This window comes from Ascaphus truei, chromosome 5 (genome assembly GCF_040206685.1).
Source record: "Ascaphus truei isolate aAscTru1 chromosome 5, aAscTru1.hap1, whole genome shotgun sequence".
NCBI lineage: Eukaryota > Metazoa > Chordata > Amphibia > Anura > Ascaphidae > Ascaphus > Ascaphus truei.
The window spans coordinates 42732433-42750811 of record NC_134487.1 but is presented as its reverse complement, the minus strand read 5'-3'; the positions used below and the strand labels follow the sequence as shown (position 1 = coordinate 42750811).

At 40.8% G+C, this 18379-nt stretch overlaps 1 protein-coding gene across 1 annotated transcript in view; it reads right to left on the bottom strand.

The window, feature by feature from the left end:
• Positions 1 to 18379, bottom strand: part of SLC2A13 (solute carrier family 2 member 13) — a 467906-nt gene that overhangs the window by 228974 nt on the left and 220553 nt on the right. The window contains exon 4 of the mRNA XM_075599766.1: positions 12705 to 12813. Coding sequence (XP_075455881.1) covers positions 12705 to 12813 — 109 coding nt within the window. The remainder of the gene's footprint in view (positions 1 to 12704; positions 12814 to 18379) is intronic.

Genomic DNA, 18379 nt, shown 5'->3' with positions numbered 1-18379 from the left:
AAGCTTTGAAGCAAATGGACTGATTCTTTTTAAACCCCCCTACAATAAATTACACAGATGAAAACATTTTCCTGCTGAGATGAGACTGATTAGTACAATTATCGTAAAATGCTAAATATAGGTCAACGTTTCTTATTTAAATCTGTGAAATAAAAGAGAGGATTCAGTTGTACTCAATTTTGACCCGCAGTTTATATAAAACTGAAAAATTGTTTGTGTGTGGGTTTGTGCGGTTGCCGATTGGTTGGCGGCGGCTCACGCTCTGATTGGCCTGCGGGGTGGGGTGACGTCACAAGCAGGGCTACGCACGCCCTCACCCTCACAGTCGCCTTACACCGCAGACCGCAAGGTACCATCCCGCCTCACTCACACACTCCACCCGCCGCGCCTCACTCCCTCCACCCGCCACGCGCTGCCTCACACCCTCCACCCGCCGCATAACAGAGCGGGACAACCGCCGCCTCACGCGCCCTCCACCCTCCCACCCTAGCGGGAGACCCGCCACTTCACACCTTCCACGCCTCACCTCCACCCGCCGCGCCTCACACAATCTACCCACCCCGCCGCCTCACGCGCCCTCCATCCTCCCACCCTAGCGGGAGACGCGCCGCCTCACACAAACCACCCGCCCCACCACTTCACACCCTCCACCCGCCCCGCCGCCTCACACCATCCACCCGCCAACCGCCGCCTCACGCGCTTTCCACCTGCCGCATAACCCAGCCTCACACCCTCCACCTGCCATGCAGGGGGGGGGGAGTGATGTGAGGTGCAGCGGGTGAGAGTGATGTGAGGTGCAGGGGGGTGGAGTGCTGTGCGGTGCAGGGGGGGAAAGTGATGTGATGGGGGGGAAAGTGATGTGAGGTGCAGGGGGGGAGAGTGATGTGAGGTGCATGGGGGGAGAGTGATGTGAGGTGCAGGGGTGGAGAGTGATGTAAGGTGCAGGGGGGGAGTGATGTGAGGTGCTGAGGGGGAGAGTGATGTGAGGTGCAGGGGGGGAGAGTGATGTGAGGTGTAGGGGGGGAGAGTGATGTGAGGTGCTAAGGGGAGAGTGATGTGAGGTGCAGGGGGGGAGAGTGATGTGAGGTGCAAGGGTGAACGGGGAAGAAACAGAGAGGGGGCAGAGAGGGGAAGGGGGAGAGAGAGAGGTGAATGGGGAGAGAGAGGGGGAGCAGAGAGAGATGGGAGCGGAGACAGAGGGGGAGCGGGAAAATTACATCCCGGGCAACGCCGGGTATATCAGCTAGTCAATCATATAGTAGCAGCTGTTGCTTTTCCAATCAAACTAAACTAATCTATTTAGGAACATTTGGTATACAATTTCTCTAAGATGTCATGTCAGCTAATGCAGAGTGGTCCAAGCTCAGTACTCAATGGCCAACAGGAAGATGTTAGGGCACGGTATATCTAAGTAAGTTGCCTTAGTGATAATTAGTGCTACTGTAGATTAATTGGTAATGATATCTTCAATAAAGAAATCACGAAAACCTGCCCTGTTGGTGGCCCTTTAGGTTCCAAATACTTGACACAATAGATCAAAATCGGGTAAATCTTTTAATGTATGCAACACATTTTCTAATATTTGATACTTGTATACAACATTGTAATTGGCTTATTTTTAGTCTCACCAAACCCAACTTGTATTTACCATTTCCAAACTACTAGAGTAGGTAGACACTGTTGTAACCCTCTTTCCTGCTGACTAGACAGGCTACTGATGCTGTATATACCTGCTGGCTCACCGAGATCTGAGCCTCTGCTAACTGGGAGCCTGGGGCAACAATAGTAAATGGCAGCGCCTCCACTTGCCCAGGATCCCCTAGATGGGAGATTCCCCTGGACAAGAACAATAATAACAACCCACAAGTATATGTAACAGTTTACTATATATATATATATATATATATATATATATATATATATATATATATATATATATATACACTTTGGTCCTAATAACACATATGCATGAAATAACATTAGCGAACATACACACTTATATGGCAGTTATAACCTTGAATGACATATACACATATAAGAATGATATAGCTGTATACCAGTATTTCAGAGTGCACCCACTGTGCAAGTCTCCCTTCCCCACCACCGTGTGCACCCCACATCGTGTCCAAGGTACTGGACCATTCCCTTGGTCACTTAACCTTTAGTGTCCCCAAGAAATCCACCCCCCAAGGCGGGATCAGCACCTGTAGGTACCGGTGTTGATGCACTTTATAATAATACCTGCCGGGCGCTCCAGCACCCGGTCGCTGATACTTCGAAAAGGATCCGCAGATCCAGCGTCGTCTCTCACGAGTAGTTCCTCACTGTCAGGGAGGTCTCTCACGAGGCTTGACTCCGCAATGCAGTCTGATCCCAAACTACATATCACCTTGTAGCTCAGGAAGATGCTGTGTCCCTGACTGCTACTATCAGTAAATGGTAAAGTCCCTATCTAGGGCTGTTCCCTGCAGTACCACAAGCTGGTGGTGACTCAGGGCCTGCGCTGGGGCCTAGGGGAATATTCTGGCCTATGCAGTGGGTCACTGACCCCCTGCAATATGCACCCTCTCTCCCCTTGCCTACCAGCACCAACTGTCACCAACTGCCTGTTTTCTCCAGCGCGCGGAATGTTTCAAAATCAGAGAGCAGAGAGTTCTGACAACCCCATTGGCTGCTGTGACCACCTGGTATCCCAATTCCCTGAGGCTCATGGGACTTGTAGTCCCACACAGAGCCTTGTGGAAAATAGCTGAAGCGCTCAAATGAAGGTATATACTCAAAAATAACAATAAGCCATACCTCTATACCAGGGTACTAACTTTCTCCTTTTTCCCACACAGAGCCTTCCCTGGTAATGGCCGCCGCTAGGGATGCTCCTATCTAAAATGGCCGCCTCTCCTGTATCACTGTGCATGCGCAACTCTATCTGTAATGGCCGCCGCAACTATCGCGCTACTGCGCATGCGCGAATCGCGCATAACATGGCGGCGCCCTGAGCCAATACCTCCGGGAGTCCCCGGCGCCGCGGCCGCCCCGGGAGCTCCCACTAGCACCAGGGTAAGAAGGGGTGGTAACGGAGGACCTGGCTACATCGTAATAACATGTACTCTTATAGGAAAGGGGTCAACTGTACAATCAACAGGATTTCACTCCTCCTCTTTATTATTCCACACTCCATGCAATACTATGGCACTAATATATAATATATATATATATATATATATATATATATACACACATATTCACACATACATATACAATATTTGGAGTCTGGGTTTTGTGCTTGCAAAAATTGTGTATGTTTATTTGTAAGGCTCAAAGTTATACGGCGGAGCCATCGTGATTATGTTAAAAGAACAATATCTTAATGAAGCCATGAGACAATTGAATGATAAGGTTTGCTATCTTAGACTGGAGAAGGACCCAACTACAATATACCTTTCTGAACTTAACACTCTGATTGATCTGGGTAGAGAGTTGCGGGTATTATCCAATCAGGAATGTCAGTATTAATTAATCGTTTCCCCACTATACCTGTATTTCACCATCTCCCGAAGATCCACAAATCCCTGGTCAATCCACCAGGGAGACCTATCATCTCAAGCATTGGATCTTTGGGAGATGGTGTGTCCAGGTATGTAGATGTTTATCTACAACCTCTGGTAAGAGCACTCCCCTCCTATCTCAGAGACTCTTCACATTTACTCACAGTGTTAAACAAAATCACCTGGTGTCACAATTATTTCTGGGTAACACTAGACGTGACATCCTTATACACCATTATCACTCACGACTTAGGCATTCAAGCAGTCACACACTTTCTTAACACTTCTAATTTACACACTCCACAAATCACATTTTTGTTAGATTGCATTATTTTTCTTTTACAACACAATTATTTTTTATTTGATCACCACTTTTATCTTCAAAAACAAGGCACGGCAATGGGGACTTCTTTTGCACCTTCTTATGCAAATTTATTTATGGGATTTTGGGAAAATATACACATCTTTGGTGTCACCAATCCATTCCGTAACAATATAGTTTTTCATCGTCGGTACATTGACAACCTCATTCTGATATGGAGGGGAGATTGCTCTACCTTGGGGGACTTTATCGATTACCTCAACGATAATACATTTAATATAAAATTTACCTCATGTATACATATTAATCATATCAATTATCTGGATATCAATTTAAATGTAGATACTGACTTCAAAATTCAGACAAACCTGTTTTGAAAACCAAATGCCCGCAACTCCCTCCTCAGGGCCAATAGTAGTCACCCGAAGCCACTACTACGCGGCATCCCAATCGGACAATACCTTAGATTAAGGAGGGTATGCTCCACTACAGAATCTTTCTTGGAAGAATCAAATAAACTAAGTGAGAGATTCAGGGATAGAGGGTACTCTGAGCCAGATATACAGTCTGCCTTTGAAAAGGCCTTGAATACAGAACGAGAGGAATTATTAACCACCTCTGTAGGTAATTCCAACTTAAAATACAGACATTCAAAGCAACAGGTCTCTGAAACACCACTTTTCATTACCACATATAGTAATCAGGCTAAACTTATTAAAAAAATTGTTGAAAAACATTGGAAAATAGTACAACTAGACAAAGATCTTACTACAGCTGTATCAAATACTCCAAAATTTGTCTACAAAAAAGCCAAAACCATAGGATATCACCTATCACCAAGCCTGTTTGTTTTAGACTCAAAAAATAAAACACTCCCCAAGGGGTTCCACAAATGTGGGAATTGTTCATATTGCAAATACGCTGCCCCACTGTCAGAAATTGTTAATAAACACAAAGGTCAAAAGTATAAGATCACTCATTTTATGACATGTAACACAAACTATGTGGTATATAAACTAAACTGCATGTGCGGTAAAATATACATTGGAAGGACAATTCGTCCGTTAAAGATCAGGATCTCTGAACATCTAAGATCAATCAAAAAGAATGATCTACATCTGCCTGTAGCTAAACATTTCTGTGATTGCCCATATGGCTCCATAGAAACATTCACATTTAATGCATTGGAGTACATCCCCAAACACACAAGGGGCGGCAACAGAGAAGGGACACTTAATAAAAGAGAAATGTTCTGGATTTATACCCTCGGGTCATTATCACCCGGGGGTATAAATACAGATTGGGAATTGAAACATTTCTTATCATAATAGTGTACTGATTAATGATGATTGAGTATTTTTTGTTAAATGAGTGTGATCAATATGTATAGGACAAATCTCTCCCCAAACCAAGATGTTCATAGCCCAATATCTCTGCACATATGTTTGTTAATTGCACTTTATCCTTGCAATATCCTGCTCCAAATATAAATCTATATAGACTAATTTAGTATTTTTCTATTTTTTTATTTGAACTGTGATGTCATTATGTCCTCCGATGTTTATATGTATTTCCTTTAGCTGTTTTTAATATATCTTGCTTTATCTTAGCTAACTGATTATTTAGCAAGATATTTGTGCCAATTTTCCCCTCTATTTTACATGTTTTTTCTATGTTAAACATTGAATAGAATGCCGTTTTTGGTTGCTATGACAACCAACATTGTTTACAAACATTGATCATCATGTGTATCAGTGCGATACGTCACTTCCGGTTGAGAAGGACGATCGCAGTAGACTCTTTGATCTACAAGCAAAGAAAGAGTTTGGCCAATTAAACGGTTTTCTTGCTGCCAAATCCTGTGACACGATCATGTATAAACTACATATAAGCCACATTATTCATCAGGTAGCCTCGCGCATTGCGCGACGTCACTTCCGGTTTAGGTGATCATCGCGTCACTTCCGGTTTTCGATTAAACGGCGATTTTTCAATTGTGGTTAATTTAGACCACTATAAGAGGGGGAACATGGCACACCTACCTATACTCTCTGACGAAGCGCCTTATAGGCGTGAAACGCGTAAGAGAAGTAGGCTTTTTGCACCCATCCCTGTCTGCACCATGAAGTTACAATAAAGGACTTTTATTTTACTGCTGCTGTTCCGGTGTATCCTGTATCCTAGCTGTGCTCTGCATCACCTGCATTCGTGGCTACCATATTCCTCAGTACAGTACAATGGGGTGTGAAAGACAACAATGTTGACTTCGCTTGAACAGAAAAGCAGAGCAAATAAAATAATTAAAATGGATTATTGCCCCTATACTTAAGTATTGGCATATGGAACTAGCACTGGACAATGAAGCATTGGGAACTTGAAGTGAACATAATGTGTATATACGATATATAATCTGTATTGCACATGTTCATTTTCAAGAATAGGTCCCACAGCAATGAAATCCCCATTTTTTTCACTGCAGGAAGGCAGCTACGGGATTACTGGTGTCCGTCAGTACAGCAGATATGCTCTACTAATCATGTCAGTCATTGCAGTTACACAAAAGCTATTCTCATCTCTTCAAAGATAATAAACAACAAGCAACTTGATAAGGTTATTGTAGCCAATATTATCCCAGAACCTGCAAGTAACAGAAATATGCTGAAAATTGATAAATGTTAATGAATTACTTTTGTTTTCATAAATAGAAGCTTTGCGTCAGCACACAAAGCACTCTCTATGTGAGGTCCAATATGGCCAGAGAGGAAATTCTGATTCACCCCATTGGAAGTCCCATGTCATGTATTCTTGCTTTTTTGACATGTGCAGAAGGTGAATATGATGGTTATATTACACCATTTCCCTATACTTACGATCCTGTCCTGCACTCCATGGGAACGCAGGACACGCACTCTTTGGGCATGACATAGCCACTATATTATGTCATAGGGCCCCTGACGTGCCAGACCCCATGACGTAGTTTTGGGGCACCCAAAGGATTAAAACATTTGTGATAATTATTTTTCAATCCTTTTTTAAACTTTGAATGTTATGTGGTAACCAAATGCTCTGAATGGATTTTTTTTTCATTTGTTTAAACGGTTTATTTTTTAACATTTTTATAAATTATAAAGGTGAATGGGGAAGGATACAGAGGCATTACCTTCAAAATCCTATATGTTTTTTTTTATTTTTTAAATAAATCAGTTTTATTAGATGAACCTTACTACGTATTTGTTTTTTCCCTCTTTATGCACTTTTTACAAGTTTTAAAGCAGCAATACTACATTCCCCCTTTTTTCTTCTAATTTTTAAATGTAAAGCATATGACAATGTATAATTCTACATTCTTACGTAAGGTGGCAATCGTTTGGTGCTCCGTTTATAAATCTGTAAAAATCATGATTGTGTGCCTAACGAAATGGCCGCCTTCCAACTTTGTGCTGCTGTCTGTGAAATGCTGCAGCTGCAATGTAACATTGTATTAATAAGTCTAACACATTATTGTTATAGCTTTCAGAGTAATTGACAATCTGCTGTGTGGAACACAGCAACAGATCTGTTTGTGATACTTTGTTGTCAAACGTCAGAGCTAAAAGAGGTGTGTGCCAGAACCTGTTTCATAAGAGGAAGTTGATATGACTTTCTAAATGGCTGCTGTAAAAAAATTTCATTTAAAATGGCATTAGAAGTTTATAAAAATGTAGACAGCCTATACACAACCTTATACACAGAACTGAATTAAAAAAATAGATAATGTTATTTTAGTCATATAAGAATACATTGTAGCTGCTGAGTTAACACTGACTGAAGGATTGATTTGAAACAGTAAGGCAGCCATTTAGTGAAGCCTGGGAAGCAGGATCTTTGCTGATCGATCACAGCAGAACCAAACGATCGGCAGCTTACTGTAGGTAACTAGTTTTCAAAAAAGGTAATCAAACTCTGCATATATTAAAACAATTTTGTTTTTTTAATTGATTGGATTGCCTCTTTAAGGATCTGTAATTATTGTTTGGGTATTAAATAATACTACAGATTCTTACTGCCCATTTTATTATGATTTTTTTCACTATGAGCTATTTTAATGATCTGTGTGAACACTCATGATCTGGGTTATTCTTTATATACTGTATTTAGTTATCTTTGGTGCACTTCATATTCATATTTTACTGTATTGCATTTGCTTTCAAATTATACTGTCACAACCTTTTTGATGTCCGATGTAACCTGATGCGAACAAGTGACACGTTTGGGTTGCGTCTGTCACGTGACTTATCATCAACAGTTACGCCATGGAAAAAAGTAACAGCACAGGTTGTGTTTGAGAGTTCTGTACTCTAATCAGGCGATCAATTTGATCTTTATAGTATGTAAGTCTGTATATTTACCATATCTACATACCTGTAGATTGATTTCTATATTTTCCTGACATATGCCCTAACTATGGATCGTAGACTACTTACATTAGTTACATAAATTCATACATTCTAATCAAACATCTTCCACTTGTGCATCGCATTGCACAGATGTTTAGCCAATATTGTTGCACTGTTTTGAATCTATAATTGTACTTATTTATGTGTAATTGAGTTTCAATATCTGGTATTCCTCTTCATTAGGCAATAATATTTCATTGCATTGTCATTTTGACATTTGAATGGTTCATTATACGGTACAAATTACTGTTCATTATAAAAAGCCAGATAAAATACACCTACATCATCACAGAAAAAAAGGACCACTCTACACTTTTGAATATCTGTGGGTCTGGTATTTCACAATTTTATACTGAGCCAAGACAGAATTTCCCTTGACCCAAAGCGTTCTAGCCTGTGTGGACTTTCATCACAAACAGGAACAATTTATTGTAAGCCAAATACTGTACAGTAGTTACATAGCAGATGAGGTTGAAAAAAGACATGCGTCTATCAAGTTCAACCTATGCTAAATTTAGACAACAGATACTTTATCCTATACAGGCATACCCTGCTTTAAGTACACTCACTTTAAGTACACTCGCGAGTAAGTACATATCGCCCAATAGGCAAACGCCAGCTCACGCATGCGCCTGTCAGCACGTCCTGAACAGCAATACCGGCTCCCTACCTGTACCAAAGCTGTGCGCAAGCAGGGAGACTATAGAGCCTGTTACAAATGCGTTATTTACATCAGTTATGCACGTATATAACGATTGCAGTACAGTACCTGCATCGATAAGTGGGAATGGTAGTGCTTCACTTTAAGTACATTTTCGCTTTACATACATGCTCCGGTCCCATTGCGTACGTTAATGCGGGGTATGCCTGTATCTATACTTACTTATTGATCCAGAGGAAGGCAAACAAAAAACCCCAGTGACACATCATCCAATGATATCTCATGAGGGGAAAATTAAATTCCTTCCTGACTCCAAGAATTGGCAAATCGGATTAATCCCTGGATCAACATTCTTCCCATGTTTACTTATTTGGTATATCCCTGTATACCTTTCCCTTACAAAAAGATGTCAACCTTTTATTGAAAAAATCTATTGTATCTGCCATCACAGTCTCCATGGGTAATGAATTCCACAGTTTAACTGCCCTTACTGTAAAGAACCATTTACTTAGTTGCTGGTGAAATCTCCATTCATCTAACCTTAAGGGATGGCCCTGAGTCCTTTATACTGCCCTTGGGATGAAAAGTTATTTTGAAAGCTCCTTGTACTGTCCGAGAATATATTTGCATATAGTTCCAGGGATTTCTTGGGGTGTATTAAAAACAAAGTTAGAATACTTACAGTAGTTAAGTTACTTAAGAAATGCTTGCAGAGTATAAAATGGTTCTGAGAAATAGGAATGTACTGTACCATTGCCACTGTGTTTGAAACTGTGTTCCCTAACTTTCTCAGAATCCAAATCTACTCATTAGTATCTATGTAGATCAGTGCCTCTTTTTAAAAAAAAAGTAAATATAGTACAAAATAATCAATATAAACTCAAAACCCAGGTGTCAACTGTTAACTAGATCAATTAACTCCCAAAAATACAAATAGAGTATATACATGGAGATTTGGAAAGACTGATGTGCGAGAGGCTCTACTCAAATAAGTGTGGTAGAACAATATAAACAATATAAAAGCAGTATATTGAGAAACACAATAAGGGGCTTATTCTATACTGTATGTGCCTAAGCAGCTGATGGAAGTAAACGGGAAATTTCAGCAGAAAAGGCTTGTTCAGCCACTTGAGCACATATAGAATCAGCTCTCAAGTCTTAATCACCAAGTTGCTCTGTTCATATGTCCAGCTAAATTAATTCAGCATTCCTTCAGTTAACATCTGCGCTGCCCCAAAGGCGGGTGTCTTAAAGGGTTCCAAGAGAACTGCTTCCCTCAGGAGAGAACCAACATGCTAAGGATTAACATCTTGGATTTCTTGCTGCTACACTATGTTTTGTCAACCTTACCCCCTGATGTGTTTATGGCTCAACAATGGAATTTCAAAGACCAGCTGAATTCATTCGGAACCCCTTCAGTCTGCATCTGCGTCGCCCCAAAGGCAGACAGCATTCCGCTATTTGAGGCCAGGTTACTGTGTTGGGTAAAGTCTTCTAATGCAACACATTGCAGGCCTATCATACCTCTTCTAACATAATTTTAACCTCGTCTCTATTCGTTATATATACCCATAATCATACATTATCTCTAACTGTCCATGAAATCTCTAACTGTAAATTGAATGTATTACCACTGTTCATTTAATGCAACCATTCATTATCACGACACTGTGCCTAGGACATACTTGAAAACGAGATGTAACTCTCAATTTATTACTTCCTTGTAAAACATTTTATAAATAAATAAATATTACAGATTATATCATAAAATCGCAGCAAGCAAAAATACCATGCTGCAAACAAAGCCATTACAAAAGCCCTCTGTACTGCATGTGTCTGGTCAAGTATATAGATACAGGTTCACATACTGGTAAACTGGTAAATATAATAAAGATGCATGAGGAACCATCAATGTTTTGGTCTTCCCTTGAAAAATAAAACGTTGGTGGTTTATAACTAATATACAATTTTCATTGATTACATGCAGCATGTATGCCTTTGTTTGTTTTTTTCATATTATAAATAGGGATTTAGATTTTAGGTTTTAAAACTGCAGACAAAGCAATATCCTACCTGTGTGTTTTTATTAAAAAATCAGTTCTGTACAATGAGAAAATAGTGAAGAAATGCATTTTTTTTATTAACTATGAATTAAATTTTTTATGTATTATAATGTAACAAGCATTTTTTGTTTCTATAGCAACCATTCACAAAGTCACATCCCCTGTCCTCTTCTGAAACAGGCTCCGGCACACCCCTTTTTGAGCCCTGCCCTCTCTCTAGCAGCGCACCAATTGTATCTAGTGATTGCCTGGTCACATGATCTTCCCCACAAAACTTTTCATCTTTGGTCCTCTGCTGCTGCACTGATGGCCATTTAGTGAACCCAGGAGCCGAATCTTCCCTGATAGATTAAAGTAGAACGGATCGACCGGCAACTTAGCTAATTACTTATCATTCATTGTATGGATTGCATTGATGCACATATTAAAGAGGGAGAAAAAAAAACCAGCAGCTTGGACTGCTGCTTTAACTGAAAACCACCACTGAGTCATCATCTTGCAATTCTAGTTAAAACCGATAATACCTGGAAATTAAGCATTATTTCCTAGGAGTTTCACCTCTTGGCAGCCCAGCCACAGGTAGGAAACATAGATAACACATAGGTTGTATGAAAAATGAAAAGAAGTGTACCAATAAACACCAGATTCAATGTGTGCCCAATTTTTCATTGTTAACCCTGATGAACACAAATGTTTTTAATAAACTAAAAACCCTGGAAAAACAAAAACACAGATTTTACAAAAAAATCAACCAGGAACTGGAATCCCTGATTTTAAAATCGCCTTTCTTGTTTATTTTGCAGGAAAATGTATACCGATCCCCCCTCTGCAAACACTAACAGTAATTTACATCATACTGTCCAGGAGTGCTGCATCACAAAGAGGCCACTCTGGCAGCAGACAGCCATCAGTGAGTAGCTAACAGAAAGCTAGATGCCATGGTAACATATCCCGAATTGCCTCCCATTGGAGCTTGGGAGGACACTCTCTGTTCATTCTGAACAGATTCTCCTAGATAACAGAGTGCTGGCCAGCTATGCTAGCATCCAGCCACCGGATTTTAGGGCTCTCTTGCTGGTCTACGTTGTAATTGAGGGTTATTGCTGTCTACCATGTAACCTCATCTTTCTCAGAGGTCAATTGAGACATTTTAGGAAGATTTCTAATCTTGCAGTCCTGGCATTAATTGTCTGCAGCTGACTTCCCAGGAAAGCAGGTGTCAACACCTTTTAAATGTACTGTACTCAAGGAAAATCGCTTTCTCTAATTTTCTGCTTACAGTACATAGAAGCAGTTTCATTCTGTCACTGTGCCCCATTGCAATTTCAACTTTAGAGACAGTGCACAATTAACCCTTTCACTGCTAGAGGGATTAACATTGCACTGCAATACAGTGAAGGGTTAATAGTACTACATATATCTGGAATATATATCTAAAAGGGCATGAAAAACAATATCACATGATAACTGTATGCCTTTATGCCCTTACAATGCTATAAACAAGTACTGTTAACTCCATATTGAATTTGCTCAGTCTGTAATGCTTGTTCGGAATAAAATGTGTCTGATTACCACTATAGTGCTCTTAAAATCTATAGGAAAAAACATTAAAACCTACTCTATATAGATTTACAATAATAAAAGGTAACACTCAATAAATGTAAATTCAATACATACATGACAGTGTTAATACCAGCCAGTTGTTGAAACATTTGCAGTCCACAACCAACAAGAAGAGCACGCCGCGTCGGAGGATAAATCAGCATTCTGTAAATAATTGGTCCACCTTCAAAAAAGAAACATAAAAGATAAAGTTATCAAATATATAGTTCGTTAAGATATATATACACACACACATATACATATATATGTCCAAAATGCACACATACAGGTGCGCCGACAAGTATTCTAAAACTTGCCTTGGAAAATCTTGGGCTATCACCAACAAGACCTTTGAATTCAGTTTGAATGGGACTGCCAAAGACCCTCGCTTCGTTAATTCGATGGGCCATTAGTCTGTCTGCAGAAATGTCACTGAAATGTTGCTGCATGCACCCCGCATGTACCTGGGTCTTGTTGGTAATAGCCACAGATTTTCCAAGGCAAGTTTTAGAATACTCGTCGGCGCACCTGTATGCCCAAAGTTTCGGGGACCCTGAAGAAGTCCCCTGGGGACCGAAACATATGTGTGGATTTTGGACCCAATAAACCACTTTTATGTGATTTTCTCTTGTGCTGTGTCGGTATATTAGACATCTAGGGATCCTTACAGATTATATATATATATATTGTGAGAGTCACTGACTCAGTAGGCTGGAACAGCGAATGGAGAGACGCTGCAGCCAGTACACAGAGCGTTAATCTCCTCAGAGAGAGAAAGCACAGCTGAAGACTGATTAAACAGGGGCTGAACTCATCAGTGAAACAAGTGCTTTAAAAAGCGGGAAGTTGCTCACACAAGGTGAGCTTGTTTTTCCCCAAGAGGCTGGAGAGGCTTCTCCCGGCTAGGAAGCCCTAGCTGTTGCTATGGTCCACCAGTCCTGCGAGGAGTTTTGCTGCTGGGACCCCAACCTAGGATAAAGATTGCTGCGAGCTGGACACAGCCTGCTCCCCGGAACCGGTGTTCCTGTTTGCTATTGGAGCTGCATTACAGATAAGACTTTATTATGATACTTATTTGTTATACTTTGTAGAGCACATGTTTTGGGCATAACCAGATTAGCTGGCTGCCCTGTTAGTAAGGGCTCAAGAAGTGAGTTAGTTTCCCTAACGGGAATAGGCTTTATTTTCTAAAAGTAGTTTCTTAAAGTGACAGTGCACTCGTACTTATTTTGGTTGTGGCTACTAAACCACTACAGTTTAAAGTTTCCCATCGTGTCTAGCGTCTTACTGACCCCGCCGCGAGGCCGTCTTGCCACAATATACACACACAAACACACATATATATATATATATGCGAACAACAAGAAAAGAAAGCGCCCGATCCTAGTGCAGCATCAAAAAATACAATTTAATAAAAATAGATAGAACCAACAAATGCAAACTCACAAACAAATAAAAGGTAAAAGCATGTATGAGTATACGATATGACTCTGCTTGCACGCCAATCTCTCCTTCCGTGTAGTCCCAGCTCTTCTGAACCGACATCCGGAAGAGAGTTTTTTAGCTGCTGCTACACTCATATACCCATTTGTCACTGCCTATATACCACGGACATTTGTGGGACACTGGAGAGGTGTTTCTGACTATCCCTTGCCTTGCGGGGTCACGAGCAACAGACTTCACATCCGGATTATACTGAAAGTGTGGAGGACTTCCGGGTCACACTGTGGCTGTCCAATTCCTGTATCCCCTGCCGGATGTCGGTTCAGAAGAGCTGGGACTACACGGAAGGAGAGATTGGCGTGCAAGCAGAGTCATATCGTGGGCGATTGGCGAATGAGTATACTCATTACATGCTTTTACCTTTTATTTGTTTGTGAGTTTGCATTTGTTGGTTCTATCTATTTTTATTAAATTGTATTTTTTCATGCTGCACTAGGATTGGGCGCTTTCTTTTCTTGTTGTTCGCAGATTTCTGGGAGTTCGTTGGTCCTTGCGGAGAGCAGCCAGATCCTAATATATGGACCCTTGGTTTGGTTGATTTTTTATCATTTTTATTTTTCCATTTTTCTATTTTTATTCTTATATATATATATATATATTTTTAATTTTTTAATTTTTTCATATATTTTTTATAGTTTCACAGTATTATTTCAGGAGGGTATCCATTTGTGTAGTAATAGAACCTTCATGACACTCAGTGCTTATTTACAGTAATTTTATTGATGTATTGGTATAGCATCTTATCAGCAGCTTTTAACCATCAGCACATATAGCATTTATTAATTATCACATTGTGTGTGATTTTATTAGTGTGAGTCAATCAGCCATTACATTAATATTCATCATTAGTCTCATGCCATTTCCTTATTGTTTACTTAAACTTAGCATACTTATTTTTTATACTGTATATAGAAGTGTCAGTATACACCTGAGGAGCGCAGTCTTTTTCTTTTTGTACACACATATATATAGATATATATATATATCTATATATATGTGTGTACAAAAAGAAAAAGACTGCGCTCCTCAGGTGTATACTGACACTTCTATATACAGTATAAAAAATAAGTATGCAAAGTTTAAGTATATATATATATATATATCTCTTAAGGAGACCCAAAGAGCAGTTATGTCAATTTGTTATACTGGTCACATGTGGTTGAGGCTGGTACTGTTAATCCTGTAAGTAGTCAATACAAAAATAACCAGCACTTGCTTGGTTGATTAAATGGGTTTTATGGCAGTTGTCAACGTTAACCTCCACCTTTTTCAAGATCCAGCACTCACATGGACCAGTGGTTCCCAACTCAGATCCTCAAGGACCCCTAACAGTCCAGGTTTTAAGGCTATCCTTGCATGAGCCCAGGTGGCTTAATTAGTGGTTCAAATAGTTTTGACTGAACCACACATGCTAGGGTGGGGATATCTTTAAAACATGACCTGGCATTTTCGGGGTAACCTTAAAGATTAAGGGAAGTCCCTCCTCCTCGACAGAGTAATGTGTGCACTTGTTGGTGTTATATTTTAGAAACATATACACATTTCAAAATATCATATTTACATTTATGTGGAGGTGGTGGTAAATGACTTCCATACTGGCATAGAATCATGAAACAATATTTGTATGCTGTTATATAAGAAACAATTTATGCAGTCAACCTTTTATATGAGGGTTTAAGTGATCCTCCCTAGGATTTCTACAATTGTCTACTTTCAACTGTTGGTTTTGCTATTGTTTTGTTACGGTACCTAAGCAAGAAAATTGGGGTGCATCAAAATTAGTCTCATGCTACTTTGGGATCCACCGGCCTTTTCTATTTCTTCTAAAAGTAGATAAAACAACTATTTATTTGTTGTGTATTATTGCTTTGCCAAACATATTGATAGTAATATTGCACGCTGCATTGCAAAAAGACTGTTCATGATCCCAAGGCTCAACAAAGTATCCGGCCGCTCCTCCTTCTCTTACCGTGCACCCCAAAACTGGAACAACCTACCGGAGACTCTCACATCCAACACCAGTTTAAAGTTCTTTCAAAACTAAGGCTGTCTCACATTTTAATCTGGTCTGTAACTGTTACATAAGCCTATAATATACATCTTCTCTAACTGTTCATGCAATGTATTGTATATAATGTATTGTATTGTATTGTATGTCTTTATTTATATAGCGCCATTAATGTACATAGCGCTTCACAGTAGTAATACATGTGGTAATCAAATAAATAACAGATAATATAAATAACAGATCATGGGAATAAGTGCTTCAGACATAAAAGTAACATTAAGGAAGAGGAGTCACTGCCCCGAGGAGCTTACAGTCTAATTGTTAGGTAGGGAGAACGTACAGAGACAGGAGGGAGTTCTGGTAAGTGCGTCTGCAGGGGGCCAGGCTTTATGTATCATGTGTTAAGAATATCCACAGTGCTATTCATATGCTTCTTTAAGCAAGTGTGTCTTAAGGTGGGTCTTAAAGGTGGCTAGAGAGGGTGTTAGTCGGGTACTGAGGGGAAGGGCATTCCAGAGGTGTGGGGCAGTCAGTGAAAAAGGTTTTAGGCGGGAGAGGGCTTTAGATACAAAGGGGGTAGAAAGAAGACATCCTTGAGCAGAACGCAAGAGTCGGGATGGTGCATAGCGAGAAATTAGGGCTGAGATGTAAGGAGGGGCAGAAGAGTGTAGAGCTTTAAAAGTGAGGAGAAGAATGGAGTGTGAGATGCGGGATTTGATCGGAAGCCAGGAGAGGGATTTCATGAGGGGAGATGCTGAGACAGATCTAGGAAAGAGTAGAGTGATTCTGGCAGCAGCATTTAGGATAGATTGTAGGGGAGACAGGTGAGAGGCAGGAAGGCCGGACAGCAGGAGGTTACAGTAATCAAGACGGGAGAGGATGAGGGCCTGAGTCAGAGTTTTAGCAGTCGAGCAACAGAGGAAAGGGCGTGTCTTTGTTATATTTTGGGGGGAAAGCGACAAATTTTAGAAATGTTTTGAATGTGAGGGGCGAATGTGAGAGAGGAGTCGAGTGTAACCCGTAGGCAGCGTGCTTGGGCTACTGGGTGAATGATCGTAGTTCCAACAGTAATGTGGAAGGAGGTAGTAGGGCCAGGTTTGGGAGGAAGTATGAGGAGCTCTGTTTTAGCCATGTTGAGTTTAAGGCGGCGGAGGGCCAACCAGGATGATATAGCAGAGAGACATTCAGAAACTTTGGTTTGTACAGCAGGTGTAAGGTCGGGTGTTGAAAAGTATATTTGTGTGTCGTCAGCATAGAGGTGATATTTAAACCCAAAAGATGTTATTAGGTCACCTAGAGAGAGTGTGTACAGAGAAAAGAGAAGAGGTCCCAGGACAGAGCCCTGGGGTATCCCCACAGAGAGATCAATAGAGGAGGAGGTGTTAGCAAAAGAGACACTGAACGTATGATGGGAGAGGTAGGATGAGATCCAGGATAGAGCTGTGTTCCGAATACCAAGAGTATGGAGAATATGAAGGAGAAGAGGGTGGTCCACGGTGTCAAATGCTGCAGAGAGGTCGAGTAATATGAGCAGAGTGTAATGACCTCTGTCTTTGGCAGCATGGAGGTCATCAGTTATTTTAGTGAGGGCTGTTTCCGTGGAGTGAGCAGTGCGGAAGCCAGATTGTAGACGGTCTAGAAGAGAATAGGTGTTGAGAAAATGGAGCAAGCGAGAGAATACAAGACGTTCAAGGAGTTTAGAGGCAAAAGGCAGGAGGGAGACAGGTCGATAGTTAGAAAGACAGGTAGGGTCAAGCTTGCTGTTTTTGAGTAATGGTATGACTGTTACATGTTTGAAGGAGGATGGAAGGGTTCCAGAGCAGAGGGAGGAGTTAAAAATGTGTGTGAGCGTAGGGATTATAGTAGGAGCAAGAGGTTTTAGAAGATGGGAGGGAATGGGATTAAGAGGGCAAGTAGTAGAGGGAGAAGAGGCGATCAACAGCGACACATCCTCCTCTGAGACAGTGGAAAAAGAGTCAAGGAAGGCGGGAGGAGAGTTAGGAAGAGGTGTAGGATGGGAGGAAGAAACAGATGGGATGTTCTGACGTATGGATTCCACCTTTTCCTTAAAATAGTCAGCAAAGTCCTGAGCGGAGATGAAGGAAGGAGAGGCAGCTGAGGGTGGTTTGAGTAGAGTATCAAAGACAGAGAACAGTCGGCATGGGTTAGACTTGTGCATGTTGATTAGTGCAGAAAAGTAGGCTTGTTTAGCTTGCGAGAGGGCAGAGTTGAAACAGGA